Raw genomic sequence first — 15,667 nt, 5'->3', positions numbered from 1 at the left:
AAACAAGGTACTCTGGTGTTTTAATTTCTCATGATAAAGACAGGTACATATTTAACACCATTGGTGGATGAAGAACTCAGTTCTTTTTTTTCCATAAGAAATACTCAATCAGAAGGAAGTTCACGATGGAAGTTATATTTAATTAAGAAATTAAATAGAACATAATTGTCATTAAAAGCAAAACTATAATGTATAATTTGTAGTTTATCTTGTAACAGTTAGACATATTTTATAATCTTATTTTATATATTTTTAATGCAAAATCAATCTATGGATTAATAATTATAGCTTTTAATAAATATATTGGAATAAAGAAAGCACAGTATTTCCCTTTGAAATGCCGTGGAGTTGAAGTATAAAGTGATATAAAACGTAAATACTTAAGTAAAGTACAAGTACCTCACAAAAGTACTGAGGAATTGAATATTTTGGTATTTCGTGTTACTATAAATGCCACATTCTCCATGTTTCCGCCCCTGTATTCCCTGGTCAATGTCCTTTAATCGAAGACTCCATTACCCACAAGGCATCTGTCCATCTGCGCACACTCAGTGGCACTGAACACTTGCCCCACTCCCTCCTCCCTACTTTAATGCTAGCTAAGATGGTGGTTAGAGCGTAAATTGTCTCTACAATACCAAGAAAAGAAAGGGGCAGAACATCTTTATCGCCTTCTAATAACAACAGAACAACACAGCTACGGTTATCGTATGTGACCGTGGGTAGAAATTTGGACATTTCAGATATATTGGCTCGCAGTCCCCGCCCAATTTGGTGTGACTCCCTTGGAGTGGAATCCTAAGCTAAATACGGACAGGGTAAGTAACGCTAACGGTAGTCAAGTTGCTAGCTGGGCTAGCCAGCTCCCATTCTCCCTCAACAAATAAAGGACAGCTGTGTCTGTTACGACTTAACAGACTGACAGTAGAGTATTCACGCGCTTATAAGACCTCCGTCCAGGTAATCTTGATGTCGTGAGAGCAATGTCAGTTGTTTATAGTGCCAAAAACTTGCTTCCAGTTCAGCGTTAGCTTGTGTAGGCCGCGTCGTAAGCTTGGCTCCAAAACCCCGTACATTTTGATGATAATGTAGCATGCTAGCTATGCCGATGCTAGCGGTTAGCAAAAGGCAAGCTGTCAGTTATATGTAGGCGAAAGCGTACCGTTATGCCATACGTTTTTATAGACATTTCGCGTTAATATCAAGTTAATATTGATCTCTGCGTGTTTTGGTTTTGTGATTTGCTTTACAAATGCTCGTGGATATTGGCTATTAGTTAGACCGGCTTCTTTCAACAATTCGCGGCTAATGTTAGCTTAGCCTAACGTTAGTCAAATAACATCTGTCATAATGTACGATCCAGGAGACAGATCAGCTAAAGTTACCAGCCTGGCTAACTAGGTTTTCTGACTCCATACACGATTTTATCAATCAGCTGATATCTGCGGGCGAAGCAGCTAAACCCTGATGATCCTGTACGTGGTCATTTATTAGCAAACGCTGCCAAGTATGTGAAATATTGCCATTTATCAGTTATCGTGTATTTCAGCTGTACGCTGTCATGTTTTACCAATCTGGGTTTGTCATTGAGTTAGTCTGCTGGCAGCGGTGTTGTCACGTAGAACCCAGGCTGGTGATGAACTGTTAGCAGACGTCTCATCTGTAAATAAACGCAGTTTGTTGCGTTTCTCTTTAACGTCCATCGTGACGTTGTGGCTATTTATTTTCACCCTTTGAAATATACCACAACATCCGCATTATCATTTTAACGTGATGGCTGCTGTTTCTGGCTTGTTTGTCGTTTTATAAGTCACACCTACATAAAACTAATGCAGTTAAATTCAAAGTCCTGCCATAACTCAAACCTCTGTGGGGTTAAAATGTTCAGGGTTTATTTAAACTGATTTAGAGAAGTGTTGATTCAGCTTTATGATGTTTTTTGGAGGCTGTCACAATTTCCCAGAGCCCAAGTGACTGCTTCAGATTGCTTGTTCTGTACTACCAACAATCGGTAATTCAAAAATATTCATGGAGGACTATCACAACCACAAAATAGTCACATTTGAGAAGGTTGAAACCAGTGCATTTTTGACACTTTTGTTTTCAAATGACTACCTATCCATTATCAATTGACAAATAGTTTCAGCTCTGAAATGTGCCAAGCAGTTTACGTCATTTAATGTGCCATCGATGTTATGGACAAAACATCTCTGCGTACAACACAATGCAATTCAGCAGCACCCAAAAGGACCATTTTATTTATTCCAAGTTTATTTTATTCCAACTCCTCTCTAAAAAGTTTAATCAAAACCGAGCATTATATCCGTTATTGAAGTAAGATGTATTGCTTTAGAGCTGGACCTAATAAACTGGCAACTGATTGTCGTCTTTCCTTTGCTGCTAAATATGTCAAACATATATTTGGTGTGTGCTCAGTCTGATATTGTGACCTTGGTGGTTATAAAGTCTGTTTTAAAGCCTGTACCATCCCATCAGTAACAAGTTTAGTAGATACTTTCAATTATGTTATGATGTAGTTCTTCTATTTAGCATTTGTATGTTTTCTTAGCCTTGTGATCTGTGACCAGCTTCAGCACTCACCAGCGCAGTGCCATAGGATGTCCCACAGCCCTGAAATGAAGGACGACCCCATGGAGTGCCCTCTGTGCATGGAGCCGCTGGAGATTGATGACGTCAACTTCTTCCCCTGCACCTGCGGCTATCAGATCTGCCGCTTCTGTTGGCACCGCATCCGCACAGACGAGAACGGCCTCTGCCCCGCCTGCAGAAAGGTGACGAGATGACAACGATAACACAGAAACTCATTATAACTCTCAACTGAGAGGAAATGTTTGGGAAAATGGAGATGATGATGTTAAGCTTGCAAATGTGAATGGGGAGAGGCAAAGTAACTTGTTCATTAGTACATCATTTATAATTTACATCCTCAGCCTTTCGAAATCCACAAAATTTAAACGTGAGTATTTTTTCAAACCCCAGTTTGTATCTAAATTGTTTGTGTTTCTGTGTAGCCGTATCCAGAGGACCCAGCTGTATACAAGCCTCTGTCACAGGAGGAGATCCAAAGGATAAAGAACGAGAAGAAGCAGAAACAGAACGAGAAGAAGCAGAAGGTGACAGAAAACCGCAAGCACCTGGCCAGTGTCAGAGTGGTCCAGAGAAACCTGGTGTTTGTGGTTGGGCTCTCGCAGCGACTCGCCGACCCGGAGGTGAGTACAGCCTCACTCACCTAAACCTCAATGACTTATGCTACCTGTGACATTGAAGTGTTGGTATTTTAGCTCAACGTGAATAAGGCTTTGACAAACTGAAGTCATTAGCTGCTAGATAGCTGCTAGATTTATCCTAGGACTTTTCTGATGACTACAGATTGAGATTAAAAGGTCTCTCAGTGAAATGTACCATTGAAGCCACAATAGTTGAGTTTGTGTTGAATATTGTGTGTGAAAGAGTTCACACAAGACCTAAAACTTTTTGCTAAGTGATAGGTATTTTATGCTTTGTGCCCACAGGTCCTAAAACGACCAGAGTATTTTGGGAGGTTTGGGAAAATCCATAAAGTGGTCATCAACAATAGCACATCTTACGCAGGTTCACAGGTGAGAGTTTGAATCAAATGACAGGATGCTGTTAAACATTAACAAATCTTTTTCTAATAGAATAACAATTTGTCTTTTACAAATGCCATGGTTTGTGTGGTTAGTTTATTTAGTTAATAATTGTAGTTATAAAGTAACAAGAAAGTTATCTGATTAAACATGTAAGTTGTTGCAAGCAATTGTTCCTTGTTGCAGCCATAGGAAGCCACTATAAACGGATTAAATGGCTACAGTAGGTCTGTTTGACTTGTATGTTTGCTTAATTTTATTTGTCCAGGGGCCTAGTGCCAGCGCTTATGTCACTTACATCCGCTCTGAAGATGCTTTAAGAGCAATACAGTGTGTGAACAATGTGGTTGTTGATGGCAGAACACTCAAGGTGAGAAATTAACCTCAATAATTTAGCTCATCTTGTGTAGAAATATTTTAAGCTAATCTTGTATGTTTTATTAGCATTAAAGCCCTGTGATAACTTTTTCTATTTTCTCCTCAATGTATAACATAAGCATCTTTATAATAAACAGCCTGTGATGTTAACTACTAGGATTAAGCCAAAAGTCTTTAGCTTCATATTGTATTTACAAATGTTCTCGTATCATTTCTCAGAGGTTCTCTGTCTTTCTCTGTTACAGGCTTCTTTAGGCACAACAAAGTACTGCAGTTACTTCCTTAAAAGTATGCAGTGTCCCAAACCTGATTGTATGTATCTACATGAGCTGGGAGATGAAGCGGCTAGCTTTACTAAAGAGGAGATGCAGGTAAAATAGTTTCTTTCTCTGAAACCTGAACTAATGTTTGCTTTTTGCTGTGTGTGTTTATTGTGGTTTATCATTTGTTTATTAATAAAAGGGTTAAAGCTGACTCATGCCATGTCATTTGTTTCTAGGCGGGGAAACATCAAGAGTACGAGCAGAAACTCCTCCAAGACCTCTATAAAATTAACCCTAGCTTTCTACAACCTCCAGCATGTGGAACAGAGAAGTCAAAGAGTAAATCCAACTCCACACAGAGGTCGGTGTTTTATTTATTTTCTTGGTTGTTCTTCCTCTTATTACTTCCACACTGTAAGTTTATGATTGTTACCATGCTAAGCTTCATATTTCTTTTGCGTTGTAACAGATCCAACAGTAGCAATGGTAAAGATGGCTGGCCTACGCTGTCAGGACACAACAAACTGGCCAACGGGCTTTCAGAGGACCGCAAGTCTCCTCCGTTGCTAGACTATCTAGATCAAGAAGTAATTGCTTCAGATGGGCTAGAAACAGAGCTGGGTCCTGGCCAACGTACTGCCCTGTCTCCCTTCTCCTCTAACTGTGACAGTAGCAGGTAATTTAGACTCTTCCTTTATAAAAGTGTCAGTGTATCTTTAAAAGATGTCTATGTACTGTGTTGCAGAGATATCTACTGAAGTTAGCATGCTAACCAGCTAGCCCAGGCCCTTCCTGTCTTGTAATAGTCAGTAGTCAGAGAGGCCTGGGGTTTTGTTAGCATAATAAATGAACAAAATAAACTCATTTAAAACGAAATACTATTACTTCCAGTTTCCTTACTATATAGAAAACCGAAAAACTTTTATCAAACTAAGACAAGCTTAATTGCATTGTTAACTCATCGTAAAAAACTTGATATACATTTTAAAAAACTCTCCAAAACAGTCTTGGCCCTGCCACCAGTGGTGACTCCCCCTGTGAGCCAAGGTCCCAGTCTAGGTGAACCATGAGCTAATAAGCTAATGTTAGCTAACAATAGCCAAGGATAGATAGAAAAGAGCAGCGGTTGTCAGTTACTGTGGTAATACGCTGCCCTCTCTGCTTTTGGAGCTACCTTGGCCATATTCTATAAGTTATACCTTGTAAAGATAATCATTGCATTTGTTTTTCAATCAGTTTTTGTTTGTTTTTATACAAATTTGTCATTTTTCTATGTACAGTCCCAGTGACAAACCTCCAGAGTCGATCGGAATGGTGAATGGCGAGACTTTACAACAGGTAAAAACACCTAAACTCTCTTTTTTATGAATGTGAATCAAATCTGAGGACAATCTAACAGGCGTTTCTCTCCCCTCTGTTTGTCCAGATACCCACCAGTGACTCCCCCTCTCCTCCCCCGGGTTTAACCAAGCCCAGTCTGGTGGTGCCCATTAGCGTGTCAGACCTCACGGCCCGTTCACCCTTTGAGGGCGCGGCAGCTGAGTCCCAGTCGCTCTTTTCAGACAACAGTAACTTCAGACATCCTAACCCACTCCCCGCTGGCCTGCCCCCCTTCCCCAGCTCCCCCCGCGGCAGTTCTGACTGGCCCATGACCCCCGAACCACAGAGCCTCTTCACATCAGGTACGATGGAGATTAGATTAAACATTTTGTGTGTCCCAAGTGCCTGATTGGTCGAGCCATTTGTCTAGTTTTCAAATAATGTGTTGACCTGCAGCTGCTTTATTATCTCTGTTTTAATACTGTGGTCATTAGTGTTGTATAGAATAACAAATTGTAACAGCCGTGTCTTATAATTTAGGCATTTTCTGCTGTTGCTGGCATTGTGAATCGTCCTGAATAAAAACTGTTTGTTAGAGACTTGGTCCAAATTCAGTGAGAGTCTTTTCATAAGAAACAATCAGGATAACGGCATTCATTGAAAAAAGAATAATAATCTTGAATAGACAGTTTGAGTGTTCATTTAAATCAATAATTTAATTAATTTAATACTTTCTTCTGAAAGTCTTTTCTTAAGATTACAATAGGGTCATTCCATACCAACCCACCTAGGTGCTCCCAGTTAATGTTACAGATTTCCTTTAAAAAAATGAATGTGAAAACTTACAAAGGATCAGGAAAATTTGGAAATTTAGCTCAGAGGGCCAAACTACAAAAATCAATAACTTAAAAAGTATTTATAGACAGCACAGGATTTTGCAAAGTTTTTATAGAAAATCCATGACATGATTTAGGAAAAAAACCCACCAAATTAGATAAACGAACACTAGAGAATGAAAGTTATGAGGAAAAAACTTTAAATTTCTGAAAGTAAAACAATTTGAAACACCTTGAGTATTTACAGACACTTTCACATAAAAGAATGCTTCAAGAAGGGATTGAAGAGAGGCAGCAGCCTGTCAGATCCATAGTTTTTTTTTAAGCTCCAAAAGTGAGGCTTTTTGTCAGCGACCAATCAACTTAGTCAAAGAAATCCTATGGCTTGTCGACTAAGAATTCCTCACATCAAGGACAGATCCAGTAACTCGTCTCTCTTCTTTCCTCACAGACACAATACCAGTGTCCTCTTCCACAGACTGGCAGGCGGCCTTTGGCTTCGGCTCATCCAGCAAACAGCAGGACGACGATCTGGGCTTCGATCCTTTCGACGTCACCCGCAAGGCCTTGGCAGACCTGATAGAGAAGGAGCTGTCGGTGCAGGATCAGAGCCCCTTGTCCCCAGGGCCCTTCTCCCAGGGGAGCAGCCATGGTCCCAGCCTGCTGCCCCCCAACCCTAATCCCAGCAGCTCCCACCACTTCCCCAGCGGCCTGCCACGCCTCCCCCAGCTCCACCACAGAGCCATCTACAGCTCCTTCAGTTTCCCCGGCAGTCAGAACAGCCAGGCCAGTCAGCAGCAGCAGCAGCCAGCCGCCAGACACCCCTGGATGGGCGTCCCCACACGAAATAACCTCACACACTTGAACCACTCAGCCAGTGCTGCCTCACACAGTAATTTCCTGGACCTGAATCTGCCACCTCAGCACAACACAGGGCTGGGAGGGATCCCCATCTCAGGTACCAGTCACCTGGGTCACTGTGGCACCTCTCTGTTTCCTGTGGAAGCAGTGCATGTTAAAACAGAGATCAGATGTGTTGCATAATGGTGTTATTTAATATCACAACACATGTACACTCACACGTGACACTGTGATACTTGTTTTGATTAGCGTTTATTGACCTTACAGAGGAAACACTTGTAGATGCAGTTCTGCTGATGGCCACTAGTCTGTGATCAAAACACTGGAGGAACTGACATGTCTGTTTTCCTCTCCTCTCCTGCAGAAAACAGTGGCTCTATAGATGGCTTAAATGTGAAAGAGTGGCAGGACGGCCTCAGAGCTCTCCTGCCAAACATCAATATCAACTTCGGGGGCCTCCCAAACTCCTCTTCCTCTTCCTCCTCCTCATCCTCCAACAGTGTTAACCACATTGGTGGGCCAGCAGGGCCAGCAGGAATCTCACACAGCTTGAGCTGGGACGGCACAGCCAGTTGGATGGACCCTGCTATCATCACAGGTTAGAAATAAATACAGTTATTTATCAGTTAGTGTGGTGATCAGCAGAACATCAGTTAGAATTCATTTTGAGATTTGATTATTTGTTGAAGGTATTTATCAAACAATGAGAAACATTCGCTGGTTCCATCTACTGTTTCATACCATCGTACGTTGAATTACAGCTGCATCCATCTTTTTTGTTTGTTTTTGATTAACCTGCTGCTTATTTTCTCGATTTAATCGCTTGGTCTATAAAACTCTAAGGAAATAGGGAACAAGAATTCCTAAAGACCCTCAAAGTCCAGTCCGAATAGTTTACTTTGGATGTTCAGTAAATTGTAGTGTAAGACAAAGAAAAACAGCAAATTCTCAGTTTGGAGAAGGTGAACCTTTCAAATGTCATCACTATCACACTAATCAACTAATCCCTCCATCTCTAAGCTGAATTGTGTGTTAGTGTTGGCAAAATAATTGTTATCTGCTGCTTTATTTATGTGACAAAACTGCTCAGTTATTCATCAAGCAGGATATTGGGAAGGTCATATAGGAGGTGTTGTGGACAAAATACCAGAAACTTGAAGCTTACAATACAATCATCTTTGGAATAATAATAATTTTTGATACTCTTCTTAATTTTGCAGTTTCTGCAAATAATGCACCTGCAATTCAAGCAGCAGTCAATGCTCATCACTGTTAAAAGACAGCAGACTGCAACTAATTCAAATATGGGTTATTTTCTTAATATTCTATATTCTACAACAAAAGGACAAAAACAGAAAATCTTTACTTTTGAAAGGAGGGTTTTTTACTTAGTTTTCTGTCTGTTGACTAATTGATTAATCATTTCAGCTTTAGAGTCAGTTATGTGAATTGTTTTGAATAAACTGACACCCAGTAACGTTAAGTACAAGTCCAGACTGTATCGACTAAACAAAACAAAGTTATCTTCACATTATTTGTATTTACTGCATTGTCTTATGTGCAGGGTACATACTGGAAATCCTTGAAAGTGCTTACATTCTAGTGTGGTGTTTTCAAGGATTAAAAGTGATTGGATTTTGGATAAAGTGCTTGAAACTACTTGAAATTGTAACAGCATTATTTTCAAAATGAATAGCTTTATATCGGCCCAGCCAGGGGACACATTTTGAAACATGTAAACGTGTGTTTTTCCTTTTAATGTCATTCTTCTGTAGAATGCGATCACAGATCATAATTTTGGTTGTTTAACGCACAATCTGATTTTATGTGATGAAGTGAAATAATTATTTAGTGTGTATTTATGTTCTGTGTGTAAATATGTAATTTACCACAGCTGTGAAGTGCTAGAAAGCTTAATATGCTAATTAAAATGCTTGAAAAGAGCTTGAATTTGACTTTGGAAAAAATGTAGGAACCCTGCATTTGTCTCCCCCTGTGTTTTTGTCGTTACTCATCTATTCTGCCACCCCCTCCTCCTTGCAGGCATCCCGGCCTCAGCAGGAAACAGTTTAGACTGTCTCCAGGACGACAACCCACCACACTGGCTCAAGTCCCTGCAGGCGCTCACAGAGATGGACGGCCCGGCCGGCTCAGCGATGCCCACTCCCCAGCCCCTCCACACCGGCCTTCTCGACGCCCACCTCCCCCTCCACCACAGAGCCGCCGGCGGCTGGGCTCCCTACCTGCCCCCTCCCACAGCCAACCCCGCCAGCCAGTTCCACTCCCCTCCCCCCGGCTTCCAGACCGCCTTCAGACCCCCGGTACAGCCCGCCACAGAGCTGCTACAGAGTGCCGCTGTGGACCGCCACTGAACACAGACTACAGCAGACACCCATCCATTCCCCCACTACCACTTTATACCCACTCATCCTGTACCCCGCTCCCCCCTCCACCCCAACGCAATACACACCAATCTGCAGAGTATGAAATTATTAACAAAGTAACAAACATGCTTTCTTCTTTTTCTCTTCCTCCTTCCTTTTTGTCTATTCCGAAGGCCAATTTGTTTTTGTTTTTGTTTGTGGTACAAGAGTTCTCATTACCCTTTGTCTGCTACCATCACCACTCCTTACATCTAGTTCTGGGCGTAACATTGGATTCATTGTGTAGCTCGCTGTTAACGGAGAGCACAAGAAACAGTTTAGCATCGAGCGCCCAGTGGTGACACAAGAGTTAACTCCACAAACTGGCGAAGAAACAAATTAGCTGAAGTGAGGTCTTTTTTTAAAAAGTAACTAATGATTAAGCATGAACAACATTTGTGTTTTTGAAAGTTGAAGTCATGATAATGTTTTGGAGGAATGAAGCAAGCTGTGAATCTGCTCTTGAAGCTTTGCCCCAAAGACCCTCATCTTCCCCACTTTAACAGGAGACTGTGAAACGGTTAAAACTTACAGCTGAAGTCGTGAATAAGGCGAGGTAAGAGAGAGAGAGAAAAGGGGTTGGTACTTAGCTTTTTTTTTTCTTGAGAGTGGTTTTTAAAAATTGTTAAAAAGAAGCTGAGATTTGGTTCGTAGAGAGTGAATGCAGATGACACAGGGGAGCTGAGGGCACAGGCTATGCATGGGCTCCCTGTTAGGTAGGGACACAGATGGCCTGCTTGAGAGGCCACTTGGCCCATATTCCCTTTAGTAGAGGGCTCCTGCTGGCCCTGTCCTGCTGGAGGGAAAATTTTGCTGAACCTCTGTATCAGAGGATAGAGCACTGCCTAACCGCAGGGAGCCAGGGCTTTGGGAGATCGTGGCACACATCCTGAGCACTAGGGTTAGACTCTTACTCACAGTACCACTGTGTGGTACCTACAGTAGCTAGCCCTAACATGGACAGCCACCAAGTAGATAGGACAATGACGAGGATGGGTGAGGAAATGTCAAAAATACTAATGAGGGTAGCAATACGGGGAAACAGGTCCCTTTGTGCGACCCTGGAGGGCTTAAACGAGGCCTTAAAAACGGACTGAAGAGAGAAAGGAGCTCGAGTGATTGGAAGGGGAGTCGAGCGTCGGTGATTGCTGAAAAAATATGCAATATTGTATGTGACTTCAGCAACTGTATGTGAGTGTGTGTCACAAGGGAGGTGCTGACTAAACCAAGTACTGTAGTAGTGATTTAAGGAGCTCTCAGCCTTTAGGATTTGAGATCGACCTCTCCGACCACCGCCTTTTTTCTTTTTGAAGTCTTAATTCTGATCCGTGTTCGCTCTTCTCTCTCTCTCTCTCTCTCTCTCTTTCTCCCTCTCTAACCCCCCCCCAACCCCGACCCATCCCCTCCCACCCCTCCTGCTGTTCCCTATTTAACAGTATTCACAAAAATGAACAAACTCATCCAGGAGAAACCAACACAGAGTCATTCAATGGGTTTTAACGTGATGTTGCGAGAAAAGAAAAGAAAAAAACAAAACAAAATTGAGGCGCTTAAAGGAAGTGAACTGTCCTCTGCAGGTCTGGAAAAATGAACCTTAAATAAAACTGAAAATTCAGAGCTGGTGTTTGTCTGCTGATTCATAATACGTGCACTTTAAGTAATCAACATCACACTGTGTCTGAGGAAGGTCACTTTAGCGACACTCTTGTTTGTCATTCCTAAGTCTTCCACTAGGGGGCAGATCACTCTCTGTCAGTGATGAAGCTCTGCAGTCAAACTTCACTCGAGCTCACACAAGGTTACACAGAATGACTCTTGATACTACAGTTTTACACATACACCACGTTTTAATCCCATTAAATAACGATGACAACACTTTTAGGTATTTCTTAGGCTTATTAAATGAGTGAATGCAACTAAAATGCAGAAAATAATGAGGTGTCATCATTTTTCAGTGCAACACATTTGTCTTTTCAGTGTAGTAGCCCTGCTGGGAGCAGAGCATGCGTGCATATTGCAGCCCTTCAGTTTGCAGCTCTGCACTCTCTCCGGCCAATGCAGCAGTAGATACCTGCAGCAGAGACTTGTAAAAAAAAAAAAAAATCCACAGACGCGGGGAGGAGCGCAGTCGATACTCGTACAGAGGCTTCACTATTTCTATAGTTAGATATCTGAATCAGGTGTCCTGTTTTGCCCTTTTCACATACTGTACTCTGTGTAGGACTGACAGCAGACACGTGATTTTTCTTGGTCTTTGCAGTGTTGAGGAAGCCGATCCAAAGTTGGTCCGGACTCATTTTGGATTAATCTTATTTTTTTGATTAAGTTATCATTTAGTCCAGGGGATTTTAAAAGTAAAAGGGCTTCGAGGGATAAGACATGAAGTCAGTTAGCTGTGGGCCACATTTTGCCAAATTTGCACCACATAAATATGCCGAATTAGCTATCAGCAGTTCATATTTGCAGTGCAACCATTTATTTATAAACAAATATCACTACATTGCTTTGATACTGACACTATGATGTAGGTATAAGAAGATACGTGTTTATTGTACAGTGTTTGCCAACAATTGTAACTCCTCCTATGAAGACATTTTATACTATAACTGTTAACTGTTTTTACTACATTTAAGTTGATGTAGAACCAAAAAAACCTGTACTTTCACCCATTATATAACATTATAGTGTGTTATAAACCATTTATTAACTGTTTATATTCATCACATCATCACATTGGAGAAGCAAACAGAGAACTTCTTCTTTTTTTTTGCCTGTTAAGTGACAACAAACAATAATGCAATTATCAGAATAGTTGACAGTCTCTTCCCTGACGATCAACTGATGTGTTCATCGTTAATATCTTCAGCTCTGGTCCTGGCGTAGCCGGACATGTGGGTGAAACAGAGCTGGTCTCAGGCTCCAGGTGCTGAGCAGACACCAGCAGAGGAAGGTGAGTGTGTGAATAACGCAGGCAGGCAGCAGATTCAGGGGCTGTGACAATGAGTCAGCAGCAGCACAGAGGGGGGGAAAGCTGTGCAGAGAGCGTTCCCGGACCAACACACACTCACGCAGACACACTGCACTGAAACATAATGGAGGTATCTTCGTGATGATGCATACCTGACATATTCAAGAATAGCATCTGTTTATTTTACACAGCTACAAGAAAACAAGTCTTTTTTTTCTGCTCTGGTCGGAAAAGACTGGCTCAGAATTAGCCTAAAAGCATTTCGGACTTAATTATTAAGTGCTCTGTGACACACAGTGTTGCCTTAAATGAATGATTAGTTTATTGATTTGCTTGCTTTGCTGAAACTGCATATTCATGCTCATTATCATAAGGGTAAGGGAAGGACTTGGGAGTGAGGATGAATGATGAAGCAAAAGAGGTTCGAGGTTATTCACAGAGATGAATCACCTTTTAGATGCATGTTATAAAGAATCAGGGGTCAAATAGCAGTAAATTATGCTTATGTTAAGCACCAGAATGGGATTTTAACAGGAATGGGAGCACGTTTGACTTCAAATCCCTGTCTATAAATGTCTAAATGAAATATGCTGAGCATTAGCAAATAAATGTCTACAAACATCTTTTTACTCAGGTGTTCAGGACAAGCAGAAAAAGCCCTGATTTTTCACTCCTCTTCTCCACAGAGCCGTCCTCTGCGGGGGTTCAGTCTGTTAAACTGCTGAAATCTCGCTTTCCTTGAGGACTGCAGCTACGAGGGCATGTGGAGAGGGCACAGTAGCTGCAGTGGCTGAGCGTCAGTGCTGAGAGGCATAGATGGATTATGAGACAAAACACAGTAACACAGAAGCAAGAACCCGAGACTGAAATAAATGCAAGGCGAGTACAAACAATGGTGCATTGTTTGTCTCAGGTGCTGCTGTTAACAAAAGGGTCACACTGTCAGTCTTCTGAACAGATATTATACTAAACACTGCAGCACACTGTACAATTATTGTAAGAAACCATCAAGGAAAGAGATGCTTTTTTTCCTTAAAGGATAAGTTCACCCAAAAATTAAAATTCAGTCACTATCTGTTCATTCTCAAGCCACTGGAAAGTTTTCTAGCCCACTACACATTTCTGGAGCTTCACAATCCACATGAGGGTGAGTAGATAATGACTGCCGTTTCATTTTTGGTTGAACCTATCTATCAAGGGACTGTATGAAAATGATTGACAACTCAACTCAAGGTCATCTTTAGACATTTTAATGCAGAAATGTGACATCTTATATCTTTAGATCACCAAAATTAATAAAAATGTACCCTGCGGTGGACATCCAGTAGTTTTGCTGACATTTTGCTTAAAACTGCAAACATCAAAATCACGGTGGTGCAAGAGGAAAAGTCAAGGCACCACAAAACTATGAAGGATTCATCCTCTGGGGATTCATGTTTGTCCGTGCAATTTTATGCCAATCCATCAGGACGTCACTTCCTTTAACGAAGCTCTGTGACTTTACAACAAGGAACGTTAGCAGTCACAGGTCCGGGACCCCTCAGCTGCTGATTATCTTCATCCATCTTCTGTGAAGCTATTATTCTTAATCTCACCTAAAACTTTAAGATAAAACCTTCACGTGTGTCACTGAGGAGGACGATCCGGACGATGTGGTTTCCACATGACAACATTCTGATGGTCGATGATATGTATAAATATATTTCCTGGCCCTGGTCAGGCTGCCTGCATGGGAAACCTGTAGGGACGGCTCTCAGCAGAAAGCACTCTCTCCATTTGTCAGCCTTTGACAGGCTCTCTCACCAGTGGAGCTGCCTGCACTGCAAAAAATGACCGTGTTGACAAGTTATGTTGTCTCACGTTAAGCTATAAAAAGTAGAGCTGAGATGATTAGTCAATTAATCGATTAGCTGGTCTACAGTAAATTATCTGAGACTATTCTGACAATCGTTTTCTCAAATGAAAAACTGTGATTATTCTCTGATTTCAGCTTCTTCAGTGTGAGGATTTACCACCTTTCATTGTTTTATATCCTTGTTGAGGACATCTCTTTGAGCTCCAGGATATGTTGATGGATACGTTTCAGTTTATAAATCAAAACTATTGATCAAATATTGGAGAAAACAGTGAGCAGGATAATACATCATGAAAAACAAATTAAATATTGTTATAGGTGAAAAATGCCTGACAGAGTGAATAACTCCACTTACAAGTGAGACAAGTGGCGATATTAAGTAGTAATTAATTAATAAAGAAAAATGTACATACAGTCACTTAGTTGAGGTAATCGACATTCAAAATACATTCAATTATTTCACCTTTTCCTTGTTTTTTTAACATTTAGAGAGACAAAGTGCAAGATTGAATGACTCAATAAAGTGGATATTTTTTACAGTGTGGACAACTCTCAACTGGCCCACACAAGCCTTTACTGTAAATTCCACCAGCAGTCCAGTTAATGTGTCCTGGGCAGGAAAACTGACGTGCCCCTCCATCATCTTACAATATGTAATGGCTCTGCTGCTGTATGGGGTCTGTATGTAGTGCAACGTGGACAGTGGTTTATGTCCAACGACGTCTCGGTGTCCTCTCTTGTAACCTCAGGCAGAAAAACATGTTTTATTTTCCACTTTTGGCTTCTGACATGACAGCTATTCATGAGCTATCAATATTTAACCTGAACATCAGATGAGACAATATGTCACATAAGCTTAGGATCTAAAATAAGTTTCAGAAGTGATACGAAATCAATAGATTACAGTAGTGTGTTGAAGGAAAGACTTAATTAAGACTGAGCTATGGATGGTAGTAGAGGCCCAGTGAATGTATATATCATCTTTAAAGGAATAGTTCAACATTTTGGAAAATGTCTTTTCTTGCTGAGAGTCAGATTAGAAGATTCGTACCACTCTGGTATCTGTACGGTAAACATTAAGCTGGAGCCAGCTGCTGGTTAGCTTAGCTTAGCTCAGAGACTGGAAACAGGGTG

The 15,667-nt window shown here is 41.2% G+C and overlaps 1 protein-coding gene across 4 annotated transcripts; it reads left to right on the top strand.

Annotated features, from left to right (window-relative positions):
* The first annotated feature begins 569 nt into the window (after positions 1 to 569).
* On the top strand, positions 570 to 11,325 carry cnot4a (CCR4-NOT transcription complex, subunit 4a). Of its 4 annotated transcripts, none has more exons than XM_084365428.1 (13): positions 570 to 818; positions 2,589 to 2,792; positions 3,033 to 3,230; positions 3,534 to 3,620; positions 3,898 to 3,999; positions 4,253 to 4,378; positions 4,507 to 4,631; positions 4,740 to 4,946; positions 5,551 to 5,608; positions 5,697 to 5,952; positions 6,878 to 7,384; positions 7,652 to 7,885; positions 9,331 to 11,325. In XM_084365428.1, the coding sequence occupies exons 2-13, from the start codon at positions 2,619 to 2,621 to the stop codon at positions 9,657 to 9,659; spliced, it is 2,403 nt and encodes an 800-aa protein (XP_084221554.1). In that variant the 5' UTR covers positions 570 to 818; positions 2,589 to 2,618; the 3' UTR covers positions 9,660 to 11,325. The 4 variants fall into 4 exon arrangements, with proteins under 4 accessions (XP_084221554.1, XP_084221553.1, XP_084221556.1 ...); XM_084365427.1 differs by having other exon boundaries at positions 2,570 to 2,792; XM_084365430.1 differs by lacking the exon at positions 570 to 818 and adding an exon at positions 880 to 960.
* Positions 11,326 to 15,667: the final 4,342 nt, after the last annotated feature.

This window comes from Pagrus pagrus, assembly GCF_965226575.1.
Source record: "Pagrus pagrus genome assembly, chromosome: 10".
Lineage (NCBI taxonomy): Eukaryota > Metazoa > Chordata > Actinopteri > Spariformes > Sparidae > Pagrus > Pagrus pagrus.
Note: the sequence above shows the minus strand (reverse complement) of the source record. Positions and strands in the feature narration are given on the sequence as shown.

Excerpts from the sequence above, each read along its gene's own strand:
- cnot4a (XM_084365428.1), top strand. The coding sequence starts at position 2,619 with ATGTCCCACAGCCCTGAAATGAAGGACGACCCCATGGAGTGCCCTCTG. Across the intron at positions 2,793-3,032 it reads TCTGCCCCGCCTGCAGAAAG|CCGTATCCAGAGGACCCAGC; the intron begins GTGACGAGATGA and ends GTTTCTGTGTAG. Across the intron at positions 5,953-6,877 it reads ACAGAGCCTCTTCACATCAG|ACACAATACCAGTGTCCTCT; the intron begins GTACGATGGAGA and ends CTTTCCTCACAG.